The 20,076-nt window shown below is 43.1% G+C and overlaps 1 protein-coding gene across 1 annotated transcript in view; it reads left to right on the plus strand.

The window, feature by feature from the left end:
- The window catches only part of LOC109403521 (ATP-binding cassette sub-family D member 3), a 79,649-nt gene that overhangs the window by 47,347 nt on the left and 12,226 nt on the right, over positions 1–20,076 (plus strand). The window contains exons 3-8 of the mRNA XM_062845344.1: positions 16,406–16,596; positions 16,670–16,767; positions 16,832–17,082; positions 17,149–17,228; positions 17,301–17,433; positions 17,505–17,602. Of these exons, the coding sequence (XP_062701328.1) occupies positions 16,406–16,596; positions 16,670–16,767; positions 16,832–17,082; positions 17,149–17,228; positions 17,301–17,433; positions 17,505–17,602 (851 nt within the window). The remainder of the gene's footprint in view (positions 1–16,405; positions 16,597–16,669; positions 16,768–16,831; positions 17,083–17,148; positions 17,229–17,300; positions 17,434–17,504; positions 17,603–20,076) is intronic.

Here is a 20,076-nt window from a genome sequence, read left to right on the forward strand (position 1 = left end):
TTTTTTAGAACCGTTCAACGGATTTGGATTAAAATGCATCACGCTATTGACAACCACTGAACAATTAGCGTGATGCATTTTTATTCAAATCCGTTCAACGGATCTAAAAAACGGTGCTCTAGAAATTTTGAGCTATGTACTTCAAATACCTTGTCCTTAATTCATTGTTAGCTGATCTTCTGCTTCCCATAGTTGCTCTAGAGCTCAATAGATTTTCGATACATTTGAGGCAAATGAGATTAGAATTTTTTTATGATTGTATCTTTATAATGTCAACCCAAATGTTATGCTAACTACTTGTTTCAATAGAGAAACTATTGATAAAGAATAAAAAATATATGGTATTTTTTGAAACACTTTCACTATATCCTTAGTGACCTCTTTTACATGTCGCAAGATCTTCGATGATGTCTTAAAATTATCATAACGAAATTTAACCAGTGAGATCCTTTTGGGCTTGGCTAAACGAATGTCTACCACTGTATGATGAGCATTCACGTTTGTGATTCAAAAAAGTATATTTACAGATCAGAGCATTGCTAATCTCCACAATCTTTACTCACCCATAACCTTGGTTGGGTGTTCCTAATCTGTATTGCCCTAGTAAACGTATCTACAAATGCATCCAACCGGACCTGGCCTTGATTCAGTGCGACAGTTTAAAAACCCGTTTGTACTGTACCTAGATAACCTTACACACGAAGTGGCGCTTTGGCCATCTCCAGTCAGTGCACTCGATACACTGCGCACAGTCACATGTAGGGCATCATCTCGCTCACCGCACTAGTATTGTTGTTATGCAACCTGATGTTTTGCCGGGTATCCACCATGTGCATCACCACCATAGACCGCGAAAAGAGAGATGACATGACAAAAGCCGTGCAGCTATAACTTGCTCACCTGTTGGACGCGGTCGACTGACGACCGGTTTGCAATGCCTAAACCTGATTGAATGAATAATGTTTGTTGGGTAGTGGTGCGAGCCATGTTCTGACTGCGCTGTTGTAACCTGTAGCTATAGAGTGGCGAATCATTGATGCTTCAAAAAGTGAAATGGAAATAGACACTTCTGATTTATTGTAAATATCAACCTTCAGCATGTCTGCTGAATCGGTATGCGGACCGATTCAGGCTTCTTATTGAACTTTGCTTTCAAATCGAATTTCCAAATACACCGTTTAAGGTCGGCTTAGTGGTTTGGTTCAAGAGCATTTTTGGGAAATAAAAAAAACAAGCTTACTAACAGACGTTGCCGAGAGAGATCTGCATGGTTGTTATTGAAAATGGAAACGAGAGTCGACGTCAGCTTGGGAATCCACTGACTACGGATTGTGTGTATGAAAACTACCTAAAACAGGTGTAGGCCCTGTACCAATTATGGCACTACATAAGGTAAACTATTTCTACAAAAAATAACGAGAAGACCAACCAATGTCATCAGTATGTTAAAAGATAGCTTAGTTTCCATTCTTTACAGAAAAACCCGGATTAATCCACCTAGTGGTGATAGTGCCTTTCTCGTCGAATAAATACTCATGATTTTTCCGTCGACGTTAGCCAAAACGTTCCTGAGTCCTTTATATAGAAAAGCAACAATTTTAACAAAGCCAACATCGATTTGGAAAACTTATTGTTGGTACATATTCCGATGTTATGTTCAACAGCAAAACAGAGCTAAAAAATATTGCAAAATGCATTGGGATCTTGATTGGGATCATTGTGACCCCATTCTATTCACTACGGCAGCGGGGTGAGCGTCAGCTAATGCATGAAGAAGGTTGACTTCATTTACAATCACAGATCACTTTGTGATTTTCGACAAACTTTTTTTTAGCACACTTTAGGCTATATTTTATGTATTATCATTATCGGGTCTGATCAATAGCGGGTCTAATACCGGTTATCTCAAATATGGTCTGATACTATGTTCTTGTCAACTGTTCATCGGGTTACCTAAAAATCCGAATATTAATGTTATCTGAGACTATTTTATTGCTAACCGTTTGGCAAATTTTTGAAAAAAAACACGATTTTATGTGTTGCATGCATGATTTTGGTTCACTTCTATTTGATCACTTCCAATTGAACACCCGCAACCAATTTCGAAATACTATTACTAGTTCTAGATGTGGCCTGAGACTATTTTCCTGTTGACCGTTCATCAGATTATCAAAAACGCCGCTCTGGTTTGGTTTCCCTCTATGTTTTACCACTTCCGGCGAGTTACTCGTCTCATCACCAGTTCTGGAACACTACCTTACCTTGATACCTTGTTGGCTACAAAGTAACTTTACTCCAATGCCGAGCGTATAGTAGAGCACCATCTTCGTCGGTCTTGGGCGATGTTCCTCCAGTTTCCCCGAACGTGTAGGGATCGTAGATCTTCTTCAACCGCGTGCAGCCAGCGAGTTCGCGGCCGCCCACGAAGCCGCCTACCTCTACCGGGTTCTCTGCTGAATATTGTTTTCGCTATTCTTTCATCCGACATTCGCACTACGTGTCCAGCCCACTGAAGTCTGCCGTATTTTATACGTTTCACAATATTCGCATCTTCGTACACTTGGTACAACTCGTGATTCATGCGTCTGCGCCACACTCCATTTTCTTGTTTCCCACCGAGAATTGTCCGCAGCACTTTGCGCTCAAAAACTCCAAAAGCTTTTCGGTCTACCTCCTTTAACGTCCACGCTTCGTGACCGTAGAGGGCAACCGGAAGAATCAGCGTCTTATACAGAGCGAATTTTGTTTGCGTTTGCAAGTTACGGGACCTAAGCTGGCTACGCAATCCGTAAAAGGCCCTATTCGCAGCTGCAATACGCCTTTTCACTTCACGGGAAACGTCATTGTCACATGTCACAAGTGTTCCAAGATAAACAAATTCTTCAACAACTTCAAACACTTCCCCATCAATCACTACCTCAGCACTAACACCACTAGGCCTGCTTCTGTCTCTACCCGCTATCATGTACTTCGTCTTGGTAGAGTTAATCGTCAAGCCTATCCTCGCTGTCTCTCTCTTCAGAGGAGCATAAGCTTCCTCCACTGCCCTACGATCGATGCCGATGAGATCAATATCGTCCGCAAAACCGAGGAGCATGTGCGACCGTGTGATGATAGAGCCATTCCTCTGCACGCCTGACCTCCTAATCGCTCCTTCGAGTGCAATGTTGAACAATAAATTTGAAAGAGCATCCCCCTGCTTCAATCCATCCAAGGTCACAAACGACGTAGACACTTCGTCCGCGATCCGAATACTTGATTTTGATCCATCCAGCGTTGCGCGTATCAGCCTAATTAGTTTCGCCGGAAAACCATGTTCTGACATTATCTGCCAAAGCTCATTTCTTTTCACTGAATCGTACGCTGCTTTAAAATCAATGAACAGATGGTGAGTCTGCAAGTTATATTCCCGAAATTTATCTAGGATCATCCGCAGGGTAAACATTTGATCCGTCGTTGATCGGCCCTCACGAAAACCAGCCTGGTATTCGCCGACGAAGGACTCCTCAAGAGGTCGCAGTCTGTTGAACAGGACACGCGACAGTATCTTATACGCCGAATTTAAAAGGGTAATCCCTCTGTAATTGGCACACTCCAGTCTGTGCCCTTTCTTGTAGATTGGGCATATGAGGCCATCCAACCAACTAGTGGGCAATTCTTCATCCTCCCAAATCTTTATAATAATCTGATGGATTGATTGATGTAGCTGCTCGCTTCCGTGCTTAAGAAGTTCGACCGGGATCTCGTCCTTCCCAGCAGCCTTGCTGTTTTTCAGCTCCTTAAGGGCCTTTTTAACCTCATCCAGTGTTGGTGGTTCCACTGCTTGACTGTCATCCATTATGTTTATCCTGTTCCTGGGTGCTCCTTCGCTGCTACCATTCAACAAATCTTCGAAGTGCTCCTTCCACCTGGCTGCCACCATTGTTTTGTCTGTCAGCAAATTTCCTTCCCGGTCATTGCACATGGCGGGCACTGGCGCAGTCTTGTGCCGCGCGCCATTGACAGTTGCATAAAATCTCCGCATATCGTTCCTGTCCATACTTTCCTGCGCTTCAGCAATAACACTCTCTTCGTGTTGCCGTTTTTTCCTGCGGTGGATTCGTTTCTCTTCTGCTCTTGCAACCCTGTACCGCTCTCTGTTCTGCCGGGTACCGGCCACTAGCATTCGACTTCTGGCGGCATTCTTTTCGTTCGTCGCTCGTTGGCAGTCCTCGTCAAACCAACCATTACGTTGGCGTCGCTGAGCGGTACCAATCACCTCTTGCGCTGTTGTTGTCACTGCTTCGTGGATACTTCCCCACAAGCTGTTGACATCTCCAGATCCGTTGGTCTCTCCTATCCTCTCGTCTAGCTTCTGATGGTACTGTGCAGCAACCCCTTCGGCTGACAAGCGCTGAATATTGAAACGCATCGTCCTGTTGTTTCTTGAACTCGTGACGCTGGATAATCGCGCCCGAATTTTAGCGGCTACAAGATAATGATCCGAGTCGATGTTCGGGACTCTGTAGGACCTCACATCTATGACGTCCGAGAAATGTCGCCCGTCGACCAGCACGTGGTCTATCTGGGAGCAAGTGTCACCACTCGGGTGTCGCCAGGTGTGTTTTCGGATATTCTTACGTGCGAAGTAGGTACTGCTGATTGCCATCCCTCTAGCAGCAGCGAATGTCACAAGGCGCAGACCATTATCATTGGTAACAGAATGAAGGCTTTCCGTTCCAATGACAGGCCGAAAGAAACTTTCTCTGCCGATCTGCGCATTTGCATCTCCGATGACTATTTTGACATCTTGTTTTGGGCACTCTCCGTAGGCCTTATCAAGGCTCTCATAGAACTCATCCTTCATGTCATCGGGTTTGTCGTTCGTTGGCGCATAGATGCTGATCAGGCTGTAGTTGAAGAACTTGCCCTTCATCCTCAACACACAGATTCGGTCGCTTATCGGCTTCCACCGAATAACTCGCTTCATCTGCTTCCCGATCACTATAAAGCCAACTCCACGTTCTGCCTTATCGCCGCCGCTGTAGTAGATGTGGTACTTGAATGAAGTGTTGGCGATGGGATCCACCGCTCGGAATTCGCGTTCTCCAGTTTTGGGCCAGCGTATCTCCTGGATAGCGGCCACATTAACGCCGACATTACGCAGTTCACGAGCCAGGAGCCCAACACGTGCGGGTTCATTCAAAGTTCTCACGTTCCAAGATCCGACTTTCCAATCGTTGTCCTTTATTCGTTGCCGGGTCTGTTGCCGTTGAATCAATCCGTTTACTCTACTATTGCTTTTCTGGGTGTTTGAAGGTTTTCAGCAGGCTACCTTACCGGGGCCGCGCTGCCTACATTGCGTTGAAGGGGCTGCCTTCTTAGGTATAGCTGACGCAATACAGCATTTCATACTCAGCCGCTGGATGCCAGAACAGACGCTGTTTGAGCCGCACCTCCTTGGTGAACAGACGCTCGGATCGTACCTCCTCAATCTAGCTGAAGTCAGAAGGACAACAGTGCCCAGGCTGCACTACCAGCTAAGCACACAACTCTTAGCTGGCGGTCTTTGTCATCGTTTGACCCGTGGAAGCATGAGGTAGGAACTTGTGAGGACCAGAGCTATGTTGGATGCTCTCCTTATCGACTCACCGTTTTGCAGCCCCTGGAACACTACCAGTTCTCTCAAATATGGTCTGTGATTATTTCCTGGCTAACCGTTTATCATGTTACTAAATAAGTCATTGATATGTCGCAGGTATTGGTTCTCTTTTACATTTGACCATTTCTGGCGGGACACCCGGAATCGGTTCTGTAACACACTGATATGGCTGGCGTCTATTTTTTTTGCAACTGTTCATCATGCTACCTAAAAAGCCGCGATATCTCAATGCATGGGTTTGGGTTGAGCCTATTTGTTTGCTTAATTTATTAGGCTATCAAAAAAGCCGCGCTTTGCTGTGTTGCATGCATGGGTTTGGTTCAATTTTATATTTAGCCGCTTTTGGAGGGAAACCCGGAACTAGTTTCGGCACTACTGGCAGTCCCTAATGTAGTCTTAGCCAACTTCCTTGATAAGCGATCATCAAGTTGTCAGAAAAGACGTGATTTGATGTGTCGCATGCATAAGTTTTGTTCACTTTTTTTTCCGAAACACTTCCGGTTCAGATATGATCTGAGTCTTTTTTATGCCAACCTTTCATTATCAAAAAAAGCCACGCTTCGATATGTCGCATACATAGATTTGGTTCACTTTTATATTTGGCCACTTCCGGAGGGACACCAGGAACCGGTTCCGGAACACTACCGGTTCAGATATGGTCTGAGACTGTTTTCTTGCTAACTGTTCATCAAGTTATCGAAAATGCCGTTGTTTGATGTGTCGCATGCATGGGTTTAAATCACATTTATATTTTACCACTTCCAGCGGAACATCCGGAAACGGTTCCGGAACACTACCGGTTCAGATGTGGTCTCAGACTATTTTCTTGCTAACTGTTCATCAAGTTATCGAAAAAGCCGCGATTTGATGTGTCGCATGCATAGTTTTGGATCACTTTTATATTTGGCCACTTCCAGCGGGACATCCGGAACCGGTTCCGGGACACTACCGGTTCAGATATGGTCTGAGACAGTTTTCTTGTTAACTGTTTATCAGGTAATCGAAAATGCCGCAGTTTGATGTGTCGCATGTATATGTTTGTTACATTTTTATGTATGGCCCCTTCCAAGGGTACTGGTCCGGAACACCTAAATGGCCATAACTCCGGAACGGCTGGACCGATCCGAACCATTTTCAATTGGAAACAATGGGACCAGATTCCGCGTCGAATGAACCGTCGGTCATTAAAATCGGTTGATGTTTACTGCCAAAAAGTGATGTGAGTTTTTTTGTACACATACACACATACATACACACACACATACACACACACACAGACATCACCTCAATTCGTCGAGCTGAGTTGATTGGTATATGTGACTCGACCCTCCGGGCCTTCTATCAAAAAGTCATTTTTGGAGTGAACATATAGCCTTTCCAGTACACTTAGTGTACGAGAAAGGCAAAAATATAGAAACGGAGCCAAAACTACTTTTAGTATTTTTTATAGCGTGTGATAGGAACCCTGTACCAGTTATGGATACATTTTTTTAACTTCGGATTCTTTTCGCACTATTTGTATGCAAAAGGGTGCAAAAAAGCCGAAATTTTAAGGAAAATTATTTTTTTTCTACCATAATTTGAGCAAAATGTGGTCATGTGGAGTTTAAATGAGCGCAACCATCTTTTGTGAACGTGATCTGTTGTTCACAGAATTTTTCTGGTTGATTTACATCGTTAAAGGGTGAAAATCAACTATGGCGGATAATTGGTACTATAGCCAACTATGGCAAATAATTGGTACCTAGCAAGATAGTTAAATTGGTTTGATAATATGTTACAGCATCAGCGACCAAAATGCACATAGTCTGTTTGAACACAATAAAGTAATACAAATTGATTGATTGATAGATTTTTCTTTATTATAGAGATTTTCCCCTTGGCTGGTTCGTCTCTAATACAAATTAATCAACAAACCAATTTCATTTTAGAGAAGCCCATAACATTTTTTGATTGGTTCAGACTCTCAACGACTCAACAGTTTGAATTCTGACTCCTATAAGCTAACTAGGGTAAACGTACCAATAGTGGTGCTATTAGTAGCTCCTTGTAGGAAAATAATTGAATAAAATTTGATAAAATTGATAATACCACAAAATAAAAAGTCTGAAAACGTTAATCGGTAGTTTTTCATTTAAATTTGCTAGGAAAAATGTAAAAACCATCGTTTAGTTCAGTTTTTGCTAATAAATCACTTGCACCAACTATAGGTACACGGTTCCTATTATGGTGATAATTTTTAACTTTGGTTCCTATAGTGGCGCATCCCATTGAATTCTTATGGGACGCACCACTATAGGAACACTACCACCACTATAGGTGCAAAGGAGAAAAAAAATAAGGAAAATAATTGTTTATTATTATTATTATTATTTATATATTTTCATCGGGCTATTGCCTACATGAAATAAAACTTAGATTAACGCATTCCTACTTCTTATTTGCGATATTAACCGGTTAGATGATACACCAAACTCGTGAAGTTGTTCGACGGATGAGAAAGTACGGATCATCGCAGCGATCGGTTCGTGAAAGCCGAAAGCAGTTCGGTGGAATCTAGGTTGTAGCAGATAACTATCGCGTAACATCCTAGGAGCGACCCGAATATTCAAAAACTCCAGAAGCCTACAGCTGTCGACGTCTCCGTTCAAAAGTTTTGCAACGAAGGCAGCTTGTTGCATTTTACGGCGGCAGTCAAGCGTCGTATCCATTCCCAGTAATCTGCAACGATCTGCGTACGGTGGCAAGTTCAGTGGGTTTCGCCACGGCAGGTTCCTTAGCGCCGTTCTGATGAACCTGCGTTGCACACTTTCCATCCTTAAACTCCACGTCAATTGATGGGGTGTCCACACTAACGAGGCGCCTTCCAAAATTGGTCGTACGAACGAACAGTAAAGGGTTTTAGACAATACGGGTCGGTAAATTCGCGGGAGATCTTAGAGATGAACCCCAGTTGACGATTTGCTTTTGCAATGACATTCGTTCGGTGTAGGTTGAAGGTCAGCTTATGGTCCAGCAGTCCCAAATCGTTGAAGTTTTCGGTTCTTTGTAGAACGACGCCATTGATGTCGTTGTCATTCATGATCGGACTTTTGTTGCGGAAGTAGGACCTCACCACCCGCATAGACAAATACAGTTTGTGGTAATCTCCACACAGTGTGTCTCCTTTATATGTTACTGTTAATGTACCACGAACAGGTGCTTTTCTGATGAAACTACGAAATTTGAAGCATTCGATCATAAAGAACGGTCTACGTAACCCATACCAAGCTGTAACAATATGTCATACTGTGCAGAAATTGTCGGATTATATAGTGATAGAAACTCAGGAGAAATGGTAGCAATATAGAGTGACCTTTTCTCATACGGTTTGTGATTTTATTTGCGCAACACACTTACGAATGTGCATTATACTGTATGCAACTTGAAATCAACAGTTTGTCAAATAGTAGCTTTCATTAGTATCTGTACCACCATCGAACTTTGTATTTTGCATTTGAAAAAAAAAAACATAAAACAAAATTTCTGCCTGCGATCTGATAGTCAACAACAAACGAAAAGCTTGCCTCGGTTAACAGTCCGAAGCGCTTGCAGCGGTCTGGATGAAACCTCGGATGAAACAAGGGTAAGTTTTGCATGACTTTTGTTTTTTATTGTGCTATAACTTAATGGATGCAAATTGTTTTACAGAATTCGCGAACCTGATGCCAGCTGGAGGAACCTGATCCGGCCTGACTCCCAAAAAGGAGTAGCGAAGGATTTGCGCTGCTGCGGGCGGAAATTGAGTTCCCTTGCGTTTGGAAATTTGCCCCCACCGGAGGAAGATCCACAGCTAGTTTTAATCGTCATACGTACTACTAAGCCCAGCATAAGGCGTTGAATTTGTGAATATAAACATAAACACCAAATCGCTTTTTTATTTTTAAACGGTTCAAATATATCAGAACCATATATCATAAGCTTAAAATACCATGAAAGATCATAAATCAATAATATCCCATGCAGTTCACGGTTTTCTTCTAGATTTATTGTGAAACTGTTTTCCAACCATTTGCTATACAGTAAATTGTCCGAAAAACAGGATAATATATTGACCATATCCTTTACTGTATTGCGAAAAATTTGTTCGGGAAAATGAGCTATTTTTTTATGGTAACCAATCTTAACCGCCTATTCCACATACTGTAATTTGGCGGATTACCATTTGTCAAACTGGCAAATCTGTACATGGTATGGTTATCTTACTGTTATCTCGGACAGCCTGAGAAATGGGTGAATGTCAATTGCTAATAGTCATCTACAGTATGAGAAATGTTGAATTTACAGTTTGTGATCCTGCATGCATTTAGGCACACTGAAAGTCAGCTTATTTTGATGGCACCAGACGACGAATCGGTCTAACAGCGATTGTAAATGCAAGCAATCGTCGATAGAGCGTATTACAAAGTACAATTTTAAGTCGTCGGCATAAGCAAGCCTACAGCCGGGTATCAGGATAAGCATCACATCGTTGAAGAAAAGAAGAAATAGCATAGGGTCCAAATTGCTTCCTTGAGGAACACCTGATGAGCTCGTGATGCATGAAGAGATACTAGAATCGAGCTTGACCCGATGCGTTCTTCTTTTCAAGTAGGAAGAAAACCAACTAGTTAACCGATTCGAAGTACCAAGCCTGGAAAGTTTCGCCAGAAGAATATCATGATCAATTGAATTAAACGCTGCCTTGAGATCAGTGTAGATGACGTCAACTTGAGCACCTTTCTCCAATTGTTCAAAACAAGTCGTGGTAAAATCAAGCAGATTCATGGTTACAGAGCTGGTCGGCAGAAATGTAGCATTTAACCTGGTTCAAGATAGCGCCACCACCAGTGAGAGTGGAGATTGTCGGATTTGCCGACGACATTACGCTCGAAGTCTACGGTGAAACGATCGAGGAGGTGAAGTTGACTACCGATCACTCGATCAAGGTTGTGGAGGCGTGGATGCGGTCCAGGAAACTGGAGCTGGCTCACCACAAGACTGAGGTGGCGGTTGTTAACAACCGGAAGTCAGAGCAGCAAGCGAAGATCAGTGTAGGTGAGTGCAGTATCCTGTCAAAGCGCTTCGTCAAACACTTGGGCGTAATGATCGACGATAAGCTTACCTTCGGTAGCCACGGCGATTATGCCTGTAAAAGAGCCTCCACAGCTATTGCGGCACTGTCCCGGATGATGTCCAATAGTTCTGCGGTGTACGCCAGTAAGCGCAAGCTCCTGGCTAGTGTTCCTACGTCCATACTTAGGTATGGCGGCCCGGCGTGAGGCACTGCGCTAAGTACTAAATGCCGAAGGAAGCTGGAAAGTACTTACAGGTTAATGTGCCTGAGGGTTGCAAGCGCGTACCGTACCATGTCACACAACGCTCTCTGCGTCTTTACTGGTATTGTGCCTCTATGGTCAAATGGCAGCGCGCGTGGGACTGTTCCACCAAAGGAAGGTGGACCCATAGGTTAATACCGAGGGTAGATAGTTGGATTAATAGGCGCCATGGGGAAGTTACATTCCACCTGACACAGAACCTTTCAGGTCATGGTTGCTTCCGACAGTATCTACACCGTTTCGGGCATGCGGATTCTCTCGAATACCCAGTGTGCAATGGTTTAGAGGAAACAGTGAAACAGGTTTTGTTCGTGTGCCCGCGGCTTCGCACAATGCGTGACCGCATGCTTGCCACATGCGGGGAGGACACAACTCCGGACAACTTGGTCCAGAGGATGTGTAGGGATGAGTTTGGCTGGAACGCCGTTTCAACGGCTATCACCCATATCGTCTGGGAGCTACAGAGGAGGTGGCGCGTGGACTCGGAGAATGGCTAGTTCAGATGCAGTACAAGAGGTGGTCCAGGGGTTCGGAGTCGGCTTCGTAGGTCATACCGGTGCCCTGCGGTCGAGACCGACCCTTACAGCGATTAAGTGGCCGCGGAGTGGAAGTCCCAGTAGGGGTGCTGTCGTGGCGTCGGTCTACTGGGTTGGATCCGAGCCCGCGGTTTGAAAGGGGTCCCCGGCAAGGGTCGAGGCAGGTGGAGGACAAAGGGAGTGGTGAGGACCACTCGGGAGCATTCTACCGTGATGGACTCTCCAAAGCGAGTCATCGATGTTCGTTGCTGCAGGCTACGCAGCTAACCTTGAGGATGCGATGTGCACTAGTCGCTCTCTGAAGCAATGCCTTCTTGGTGGTTCCGGAGAGACGAAGGGTTTGGCGACCATAGGAATGTGTTTTAGTGGGTCGAGAAGAGAGTAGTCCTGGTTTTTACTACTGTTGTAGAAGCCGGCCTTAACCCCTCACTACCCTAACCTTCATGTTAGGGTGTTTGTTGAGCGAGCAGTCCTGCAGTCCTATGGTTTAGAAGCAAAAAAAAAAAAGATAGCGCCGCTGATGATCATCTCAAACAATTTGGACGCCGCGAAAAGGTTGGTTATTCCTCGATAGTTTTTAACATCACTTTTATCACCCTTTTCGTGAATGGACACCATAAGCGATTGTTTCCAAATCGTAGGGAAATTGGCATCTTCGAATGATTGGTTTAATATTTAAAATAGGTTTTTCGACAAATCATGAACTCTAAATTGAATTAATGTTATTAATTAAGTATAATGCATCTATTAAAAATGTAATTTGCGAGCTTTTTGTGGAAAAAGTGCTAAATTGCCACTACCTCCACTTAGAGAGCTTTTACCCTAAAGATTTTTAAAAACATGCTTGCAAAACGTAAATGATAGAGTGTTGATCCCGGAACTCCCGAGATTTAACTGATTTGGGGATTTCCCAAATCCCGGGATGGAGACAATTTATAGCTTGAATTCTTCATTACACAATTTGCAGGTCAATTCTCGTTTGACAATTTGCAGGTCATTCTGACAGTTCTGTATAAGTAAGACTGTGACGGCCATGATTTTTATCCTTTTCCAGCTCGAGAGTTATCTGTCAAAATGACCTGTCAAAGTTTTCGTTCGTGCAATAAATAATTGCCAAATATCAAGCGAAAACCTTATCTGATCATTTTTCTTCTTCATAGGGTATGTGTACCATACCTTGGCCTAATATGCAATCCGCCTTGACAATTTTGACCATAATTCGTGAATTAATAGCAATAGAAATGATATGTTGACCCTATCACGCACTCTAGGCAATATATGTTTCACCAATTGGAAGTAAACTATCGTAAATATTCAAGAACTTACTTAAGTACCTACGTTGAAAAGATTTGTTCCAAATGTTCTGACAATAATGTCCATGTCGTCCGCAAAGCACACCAATTGATTGGACTTTGTGAAAGTAGTTCCCCGGCTCGTCGCATCACACCTTCCAGAACGATGTTGAAGAGTAGGCATGAGCGTCCGTCACCTTGTCGCAGTCCCCGGCGAGATTCGAATGAACTGGAACCCGAAACCCTTACGCAGTTTTGCTTATCGTCCATCGTTGCTTTAATCAGTATATAGTCAGCTTCCCAGGAAAGCCGTTTTCGTCCATGATTCTCCATAGTTATGCGCGGTCGATACTGTCGTATGCCGCTTTGAAGTCGATGAACAGGTGATGCGTTGGGACCTGGTATTCACGGCTTTTAGGAGAATTTGCCGTACGGTGAAGATCTGGTCCGTTGTCGACCGGCCATCGATGAAGCCGGCTTGATAACGTTCCGTCGATTCCGGTCCACGTACCCGATGTTGCTCTCGGCTGCGTCGTTGATGGCTACTTTCACTGTACTCCAGCAGTCCTCTAGATTGTACCGTGGCGGTCGCCGGTACCGTACATTATTGATGACGGAGAGTTTTGGACGCAGTTTTATCATCACCTGATAGTGGTCGGAGTTGATGTTGGCGACACGATAGGTCCTGACGTCGACTCGTCGACAATGTCGGAGCCCAAGTAACAATTTCAATTCCTTTTAGATTTGATTATTTTTATGGAAGCTTTATCACAGCATGACCAATTCATGGAACATTTATAGTTGTTTTTATCAAGAGAAAACAATCTTCGCTCGTTTGCGGTTTTTAAGTTGTCTTCAAGTTAATTTTGAAATTCGCGCATAAAACAACTGAATTTACTAGAGCATTAAATCTTATAATAAGTTTTAAGGCGTATTAGAAGTTATTTTCAACACATAACATCAACATATTTTATTAAAAGTTTATGCTTCGTTTATTCAAGTGCATTTCATCTGACTAATCCTGTTTTAAAAACTTCTTGAAGCCTTCTATTCTTGAGCTAGAGCCATTACTCTGGAACAAGAACTATGCGAAATAATGATAAGACAACGAACTATTTACCAATCCAAATAATGAATGTAACTAATTGGTTGAAAACCGCGTTCTCATGCAAATAGAAACACATGAACATGTTTGCTCACTGATAATTTAGCCATTCTTGTGCTAAAAAGTAATCATGTCAACGAAATAACGATTTTACGGCCAATCAAAAATGCGAGTAGCTGGCTGCTGTCGTCCTGCTTTCAATCAGTTTCTCACACAGGCCATAGCTATGCGAATCGAAAATGAAATGGGTACTTACTGTGACTCTGCTCAAGCTCATGCCAAATAGTGTAATTTGGTAGGTTGCACTTCATTATTAAAAGCAAAAATACAGGGAAACAAAATAGAATTGGCACATCTTGACGTGAAACACCGCGAAATGTACAGAGACAACTTTCTAGCATCGAAAACGTAAACAAACAATTGTCAAACGCTGTTACTCTTGTATAAAACGAATAAGTTTCATTTAAGACGAACAAATCTGCCTTAAGATCATAACTAGTAAAAACAATCTTCAATAAAGGCTGCAGCGTTCATGCAAGGTGACTTGGTTCCATCATTGTTTTGAGGGGGTTTGGATTAAAGGTAATAACAATTGATGGCGGCTGCATGAGTTTTGTTCGCTTGGAACGGCAGCCATGCTTAGAAAGAATTGAAAAAGTGGCGTAGGCTTTTGTTTTTAAAGGAAATTTATGTCTTCGTATAGTAATGATTGATATTATTTTTGAGGCGCTTTGTAATTTTCGTTTGTGGCATATCAACGAAAAAGTGGGTATGGCACGGACAATTTCGATTCCCTGTCATCAATGATCTGTCAGACAATTTAAATGTTTTAGCCATTTCAATTTGATGAAAATTAATTCTCAGTTCAATTAATATTTCATCCATGAAACAAAACTTGTTTGCATCTGCCTAATGCTTAGGTAAAAGATTTCATTTATTATGCACTGTTGACACTTTTGAGAAAGACAGCTAAAAGATCAACATGCCTCAAGATATTCTTGTTAAAGTTTCATGAAGTTCTTATAATCAATCATTAGCGCATGTACATAAATACAACTAGTTTCAAAGCAGTCTTCAAAAGCAGCTTTGAAGATCTCCTGAAGAGTGGGCCAGATTAGTCTTATGGATGTTTTATACCTATTTTATCTCGGATTTGCAGAACAAAGAGCTTTATTGCTAAGTTTTATGATTCTATCTTAGAAATTACTTCAGGATTGCCACAAAAGTATAATTGTTACTTGGGAGATGTGCCGTCCGTCAATCAGAACGTGGTCAATTTGAGATAATTTGAGATTCCGTTTGCTGTGGTGATCTCCAGGTGTAACACTAAGGAAAGCTGTGTTGGAAAAAGGTGCTACGTATGGCCATAGTTTGGAGGCGGCAAAATAAATGAGTCGTAGGCCGTTTTCGCTCGTCTGCTGGTGGGCGCTGAACTTACCAATCGTCGGTCTGAATTCCTCCTCCTGGCCTACATGAGCGTTTAAATCTCCTATGATGATCTTGACGTCGTGGCTTGGGCAGCGATCGTACTCGCGTTCGAGCTGCGCGTAAAATGCGTCCTTGTCATCGTCAGTGCTTCCGAAGTGTGGTCTGTGCACGTTTGTTATGCTGAAGTTGAAGAATCGGCCCTTGATCCTCAACCCTGCACATTCTTTCGTCGATCAGCCACCGATCACGCGCCTCTGCATATCACCCATCACGATGAAAGCTGTTGCCAGCTCACATGTGTTGCCGCAGCTCTGATAGATGGTATGATTACCTCTAAACGTTCGCACCATGGATCCTGTCCAACACACCTGCAGCGCTACGATTCCGAACCCGCGGTCCTTCATTAGATCGGCGAGTATGCGGGTGCTCCCTATGAAGTTGAGAGATCGTCAGTTCCACGTACCGAGTTTCCAATCGCAAGTCCTTTTTGTTCGCTGGGGTCGTTGCTGTTGGTCTCGGTTCGTATTATTCTGTTGCTGATTTTCCGTTACAATGGGTTTTTACGGCTGGCTCGTAGGGCCTGACACCAACCCCCTACTTGCCGGAGGACCATAGTGCACAGTTAAGCTTAGAGTCTTTCGCTGGCATTCCGACGTTGATCAGCAGCCCCTAACATGGGGATCAGATGCTGTTGTGAGCCGCTCCTCCTGGAGAACAGACGATAGGGATAGGAGTTTCTGGGCAGAGGCTAGTGATCTCAATGGGATCTGTATTGCGTGAATTATCCAGCCTTTACCGTACCATATTGTGTATGTAGCCTTAAATGCAGGTTTTGGTTCAATTAAATGCTGATTAAGTGCTTATCCTTCAGACAGAAATAAGAAACATCATTGCTAATATGCTAAACGCCATTATATCAATGAAATACTCCTTTATGTTTATAGTTGGGAAATTAGCTTCCTACATACGTATCTTTGTATCTAGTTGCATGTGATAGTATGTAATCAACGTATATTAACCGAATATTTCTCTAAAACTCTTTGCAGAAATTATCATTCCGAAGAAATGGAGTACCGAAAACGGTCTCCTGTTGGTGATAGCAGCTTCGCTGATCGCTCGGTCCATCAGCGACATCTGGATGATCCAGAACGCCACGGCAATCGAGAGCACCATCATCACGATGAACGAAAGCCAGTTCCACACGGCGTTAGTCAAGTATCTGGCGGCGCTTCCCGCTGTAAGTTTCCAACATTACCTATAATCATATGAAAGAATTATTTCGAATTTCAAATGTAACGGTACTTTTCCAGATTGCGGTTGTTAATAACGTACTGAAATGGAGTATTGGTGAGCTGAAGCTTAGGTTTAGGACCAATATGTCACAATATTTATACGCAGAGTACCTGAAGTGAGTATAACTTTTTGCTTTCTCGTTTTTGCGAGGGTAAATTCAAATTATTTTTGTTCTGTAGGGGATTCACCTACTACAAAATGTCCAACCTAGACAATCGAATAGCCAACGCCGACCAGCTGCTGACGACCGACATCGACAAGTTTTGCGAAAGCGTTACCGATCTCTACTCCAACATTTGCAAACCCCTGTTGGACATTGTGATATACGTGTACCGGCTGACTACCAATCTGGGCGGTACGACGCCGGGCATCCTGCTGCTGTATCTGTTCTTCTCCGGGGTGTTCCTGACCGACTTGAGGAAACCGACCGGTACGTCCGGTTTTCACAGACTAATTTCCCGTTCAGTTGTTTGAGTTCTATTTTCTGATGTTTCAGGTCGACTGACGGTTATGGAGCAGAAGCTGGAAGGAGAGTTCCGATATGTCAACAGCAGGCTTATTACAAACTCGGAAGAAGTGAGTATGACTTGATCTGGTGCTGATATTAATGTCTATCACAACACACAAACTTTCTGTTCTTTTCTGCAGATTGCCTTCTACCGGGGTAATAACCGCGAGAAACTAACCATATTGGCTAGTTTCAACAAGCTGGTGGCTCATATGCGCAAATTCCTCGAGTTCCGTGTCGGAATGGGCATTGTGGACAACATGGTTGCGAAGTGTAAGCCACAATAGAACTAAAATTGTAATTAGATGTTCCTGGAATATTACTTTTTTTTTTCATTTTTGTAGATATTGCTACCGTGGTTGGATTCTATGCCGTATCGCTGCCGTTCTTTGAGAAGAACCACCCGCTGCTGACGGGCGATCAAGCTGGCGAGCGGTTGAGTGTGAGTAGAAAATGAATAGAACATGGTTTCCCAAACTGTGGGTCGCGACCCCCCAACGGGGTCGCCGGCCTTCATCCAGGTGGTCGCGAGAGACAGTCGAATATATTTTCTGTAACGGACAACAAATGAGAGAATTTCTATGGAGGGTCGCGAAAAGTACGCCTGCAGGCTAAAGGGGGTCGCGCTCCTGAAAGTTTGGGAACCTATGGAATAGAAAGCTTATTGTTTCTATGGAAAATTTTGACCATACTGTATCAGAAGTTATTTAGTTAGGCACGTTTAATATTCTTCTGACATTCCTTCGAAGATTTTTTAACGGACTTTTCCTAAATCTATGAATCTATATTAATATCAAAAATTTCTTTCAGAAAGTCTAAAAGTTCTTTCTTAAATGAAAAATGACTATAAAAATCTTCCATTCGATAAAAAACAACTCTTTTCTCGGCAAAGTTCTTGGACTTGCTTGATGACTAACAGATATTATTATATGCTTTCAATGTCTTCCAAGCTTTGCTAGAGTTTAGGGCTTGATGTCTACAGCTGTAACAGTAGCTATATTTGCTATAATCCAATTATCCAATTATTATCTACGATTTTCTTGGAGTAGTACGATTCATTTCAAAATTCAGCGTTGACCAAACTGTCCTGAAATTCAGTCCTTGGAATCTACAGCCGTTTCATCATGCGTTTTTGATGTTTTTCGCCGTGAACTGTAACACCACCATTCCAACTATTATCTACGGCTCCCTTTGATTTGTACGAATCATTCCAAAATTCTTTTGGGATATTGCAGACCATCCGCAGAACTTCAGGGGTAATTTTATAGAGTAGCATGTCATAATCAACTATGGTTACCGGACCTACTAGAAGACTGATTTACATTATGGTGTTAGGCCATTAAGAGTCGTTCAAATTGTTCTGGAGTTTAGTCATTGACATCTACAGCTGTACAGTAGTTATTTTCGCTGTGAACTGTTGTCAAACTTTAATCCAGTGATGCTCAGCACTTTATGCATTTCATCCACAAAATTGCTTTGTACTTATCGAAAACCAGTTTTTACTAAACTGAAATAAGTTTTGTAACTTTTTTTTTGTAAGTTTTCCTAATTTGAGGAACTTTGAAAAAACTGAGTGCGGCCCGCGGGCCGCACCTATTTTTTTCTATCGAGAAAATCTCGAAAGGTTGTTAACACTGCTTATACCAACAGGGTTTTTGTAACGTAAAGTACCGACAGGCAAAAAAACGTGGAACTAATTTTTTTGCACATCCATATCTCAGCAGTTAGTGAACCAAATTTCAATCTTTTTGCGTTAACGGAATCCTACACTATCATAGAGAGGTGTAGTGAAAGCCGATTGGAATTTCCTGCAGCTTCCGGTGAGAACCAGGCGAAAACATTAGTTCCACATTTTTAACTTCTTCCGGTTCCGTTTTGTTCTCGGATTGGTTGTGAGTACCATGTCTTTGTAGCGAGTTCTTTCGGAACCTCGACAAGATAGTACCATTCTGTCTTCGGCAAAGTTGTTCAGAACAACAACCACTTCCTGGTGATGGGTTTCATAGTTCTGAATTTCCCCACCACGTGGCGCTAGCGTACATAGTGACTTCCGGTATGACTTTGGTGGGATATAGCACGAGATTGAAGCCAGATAGGAAGATGCGATCTTCGGCAAAGTTGTTCAGGACTACGAGTACTTCCGGGTCATGAAGAGCATAGTTCAAAATTTCACCACCACGTGGCGCTAGTGTACATAGCTACTTCCGGTATGACTTTGGAGGGATATAGCACGAGATTGAAGCCAGATAGGAAGATGCAATCTTCGGCAAAGTTGTTCAGTGCTACGAGTACTTCCAGGTCATGAAGAGCATAGCTTAAAATTTCACCACTACGTGGCGCTAGAGTACATAGTGACTTCCGGTACGACTTTGGTGGGATATAGCACGAGATTGAAGCCAGATAGGAAGATGCGATCTTCGGCAAAGTTGTTCAGGACTACGAGTACTTCCATTTCATGAAGTGCATAGTTTGGAGTTTCACCACCACGTGGCGCTGGTATACGTAGCTACTTACGGTATGACTTTGGAGGGGTATAGCACGAGATTGATGCCAGATAGGAAGATGCGATCTTCGGCAAAGTTGTTCAGGACTACGAGTACTTCTAGGTCATGAAGAGCATAGTTCGAAATTTCACCACCACGTGTCGCTAGTGTACATAGTGACTTCCGGTACGACTTTGGAAGGATATAGCACGAGATTGAAGCCAGATAGGAAGATGCAATCTTCGGCAAAGTTGTTCAGTACTACGAGTACTTCCTTAGGGTCCATATAGCCGAGGCGGAAATGCACGGGTATTCAGCATGACCATGCTGAGGGTGGCGGGTTCGATTCCCGGTCGGTCCAGGATCTTTTCGTAAAGGAAATTTCCTTGACTTCCTTGGGCATAGAGTATCTTCGTGCCTGCCACACGATATA

The sequence above is a fragment of the Aedes albopictus genome, chromosome 1 (genome assembly GCF_035046485.1).
Source record: "Aedes albopictus strain Foshan chromosome 1, AalbF5, whole genome shotgun sequence".
NCBI classification, from domain to species: domain Eukaryota; kingdom Metazoa; phylum Arthropoda; class Insecta; order Diptera; family Culicidae; genus Aedes; species Aedes albopictus.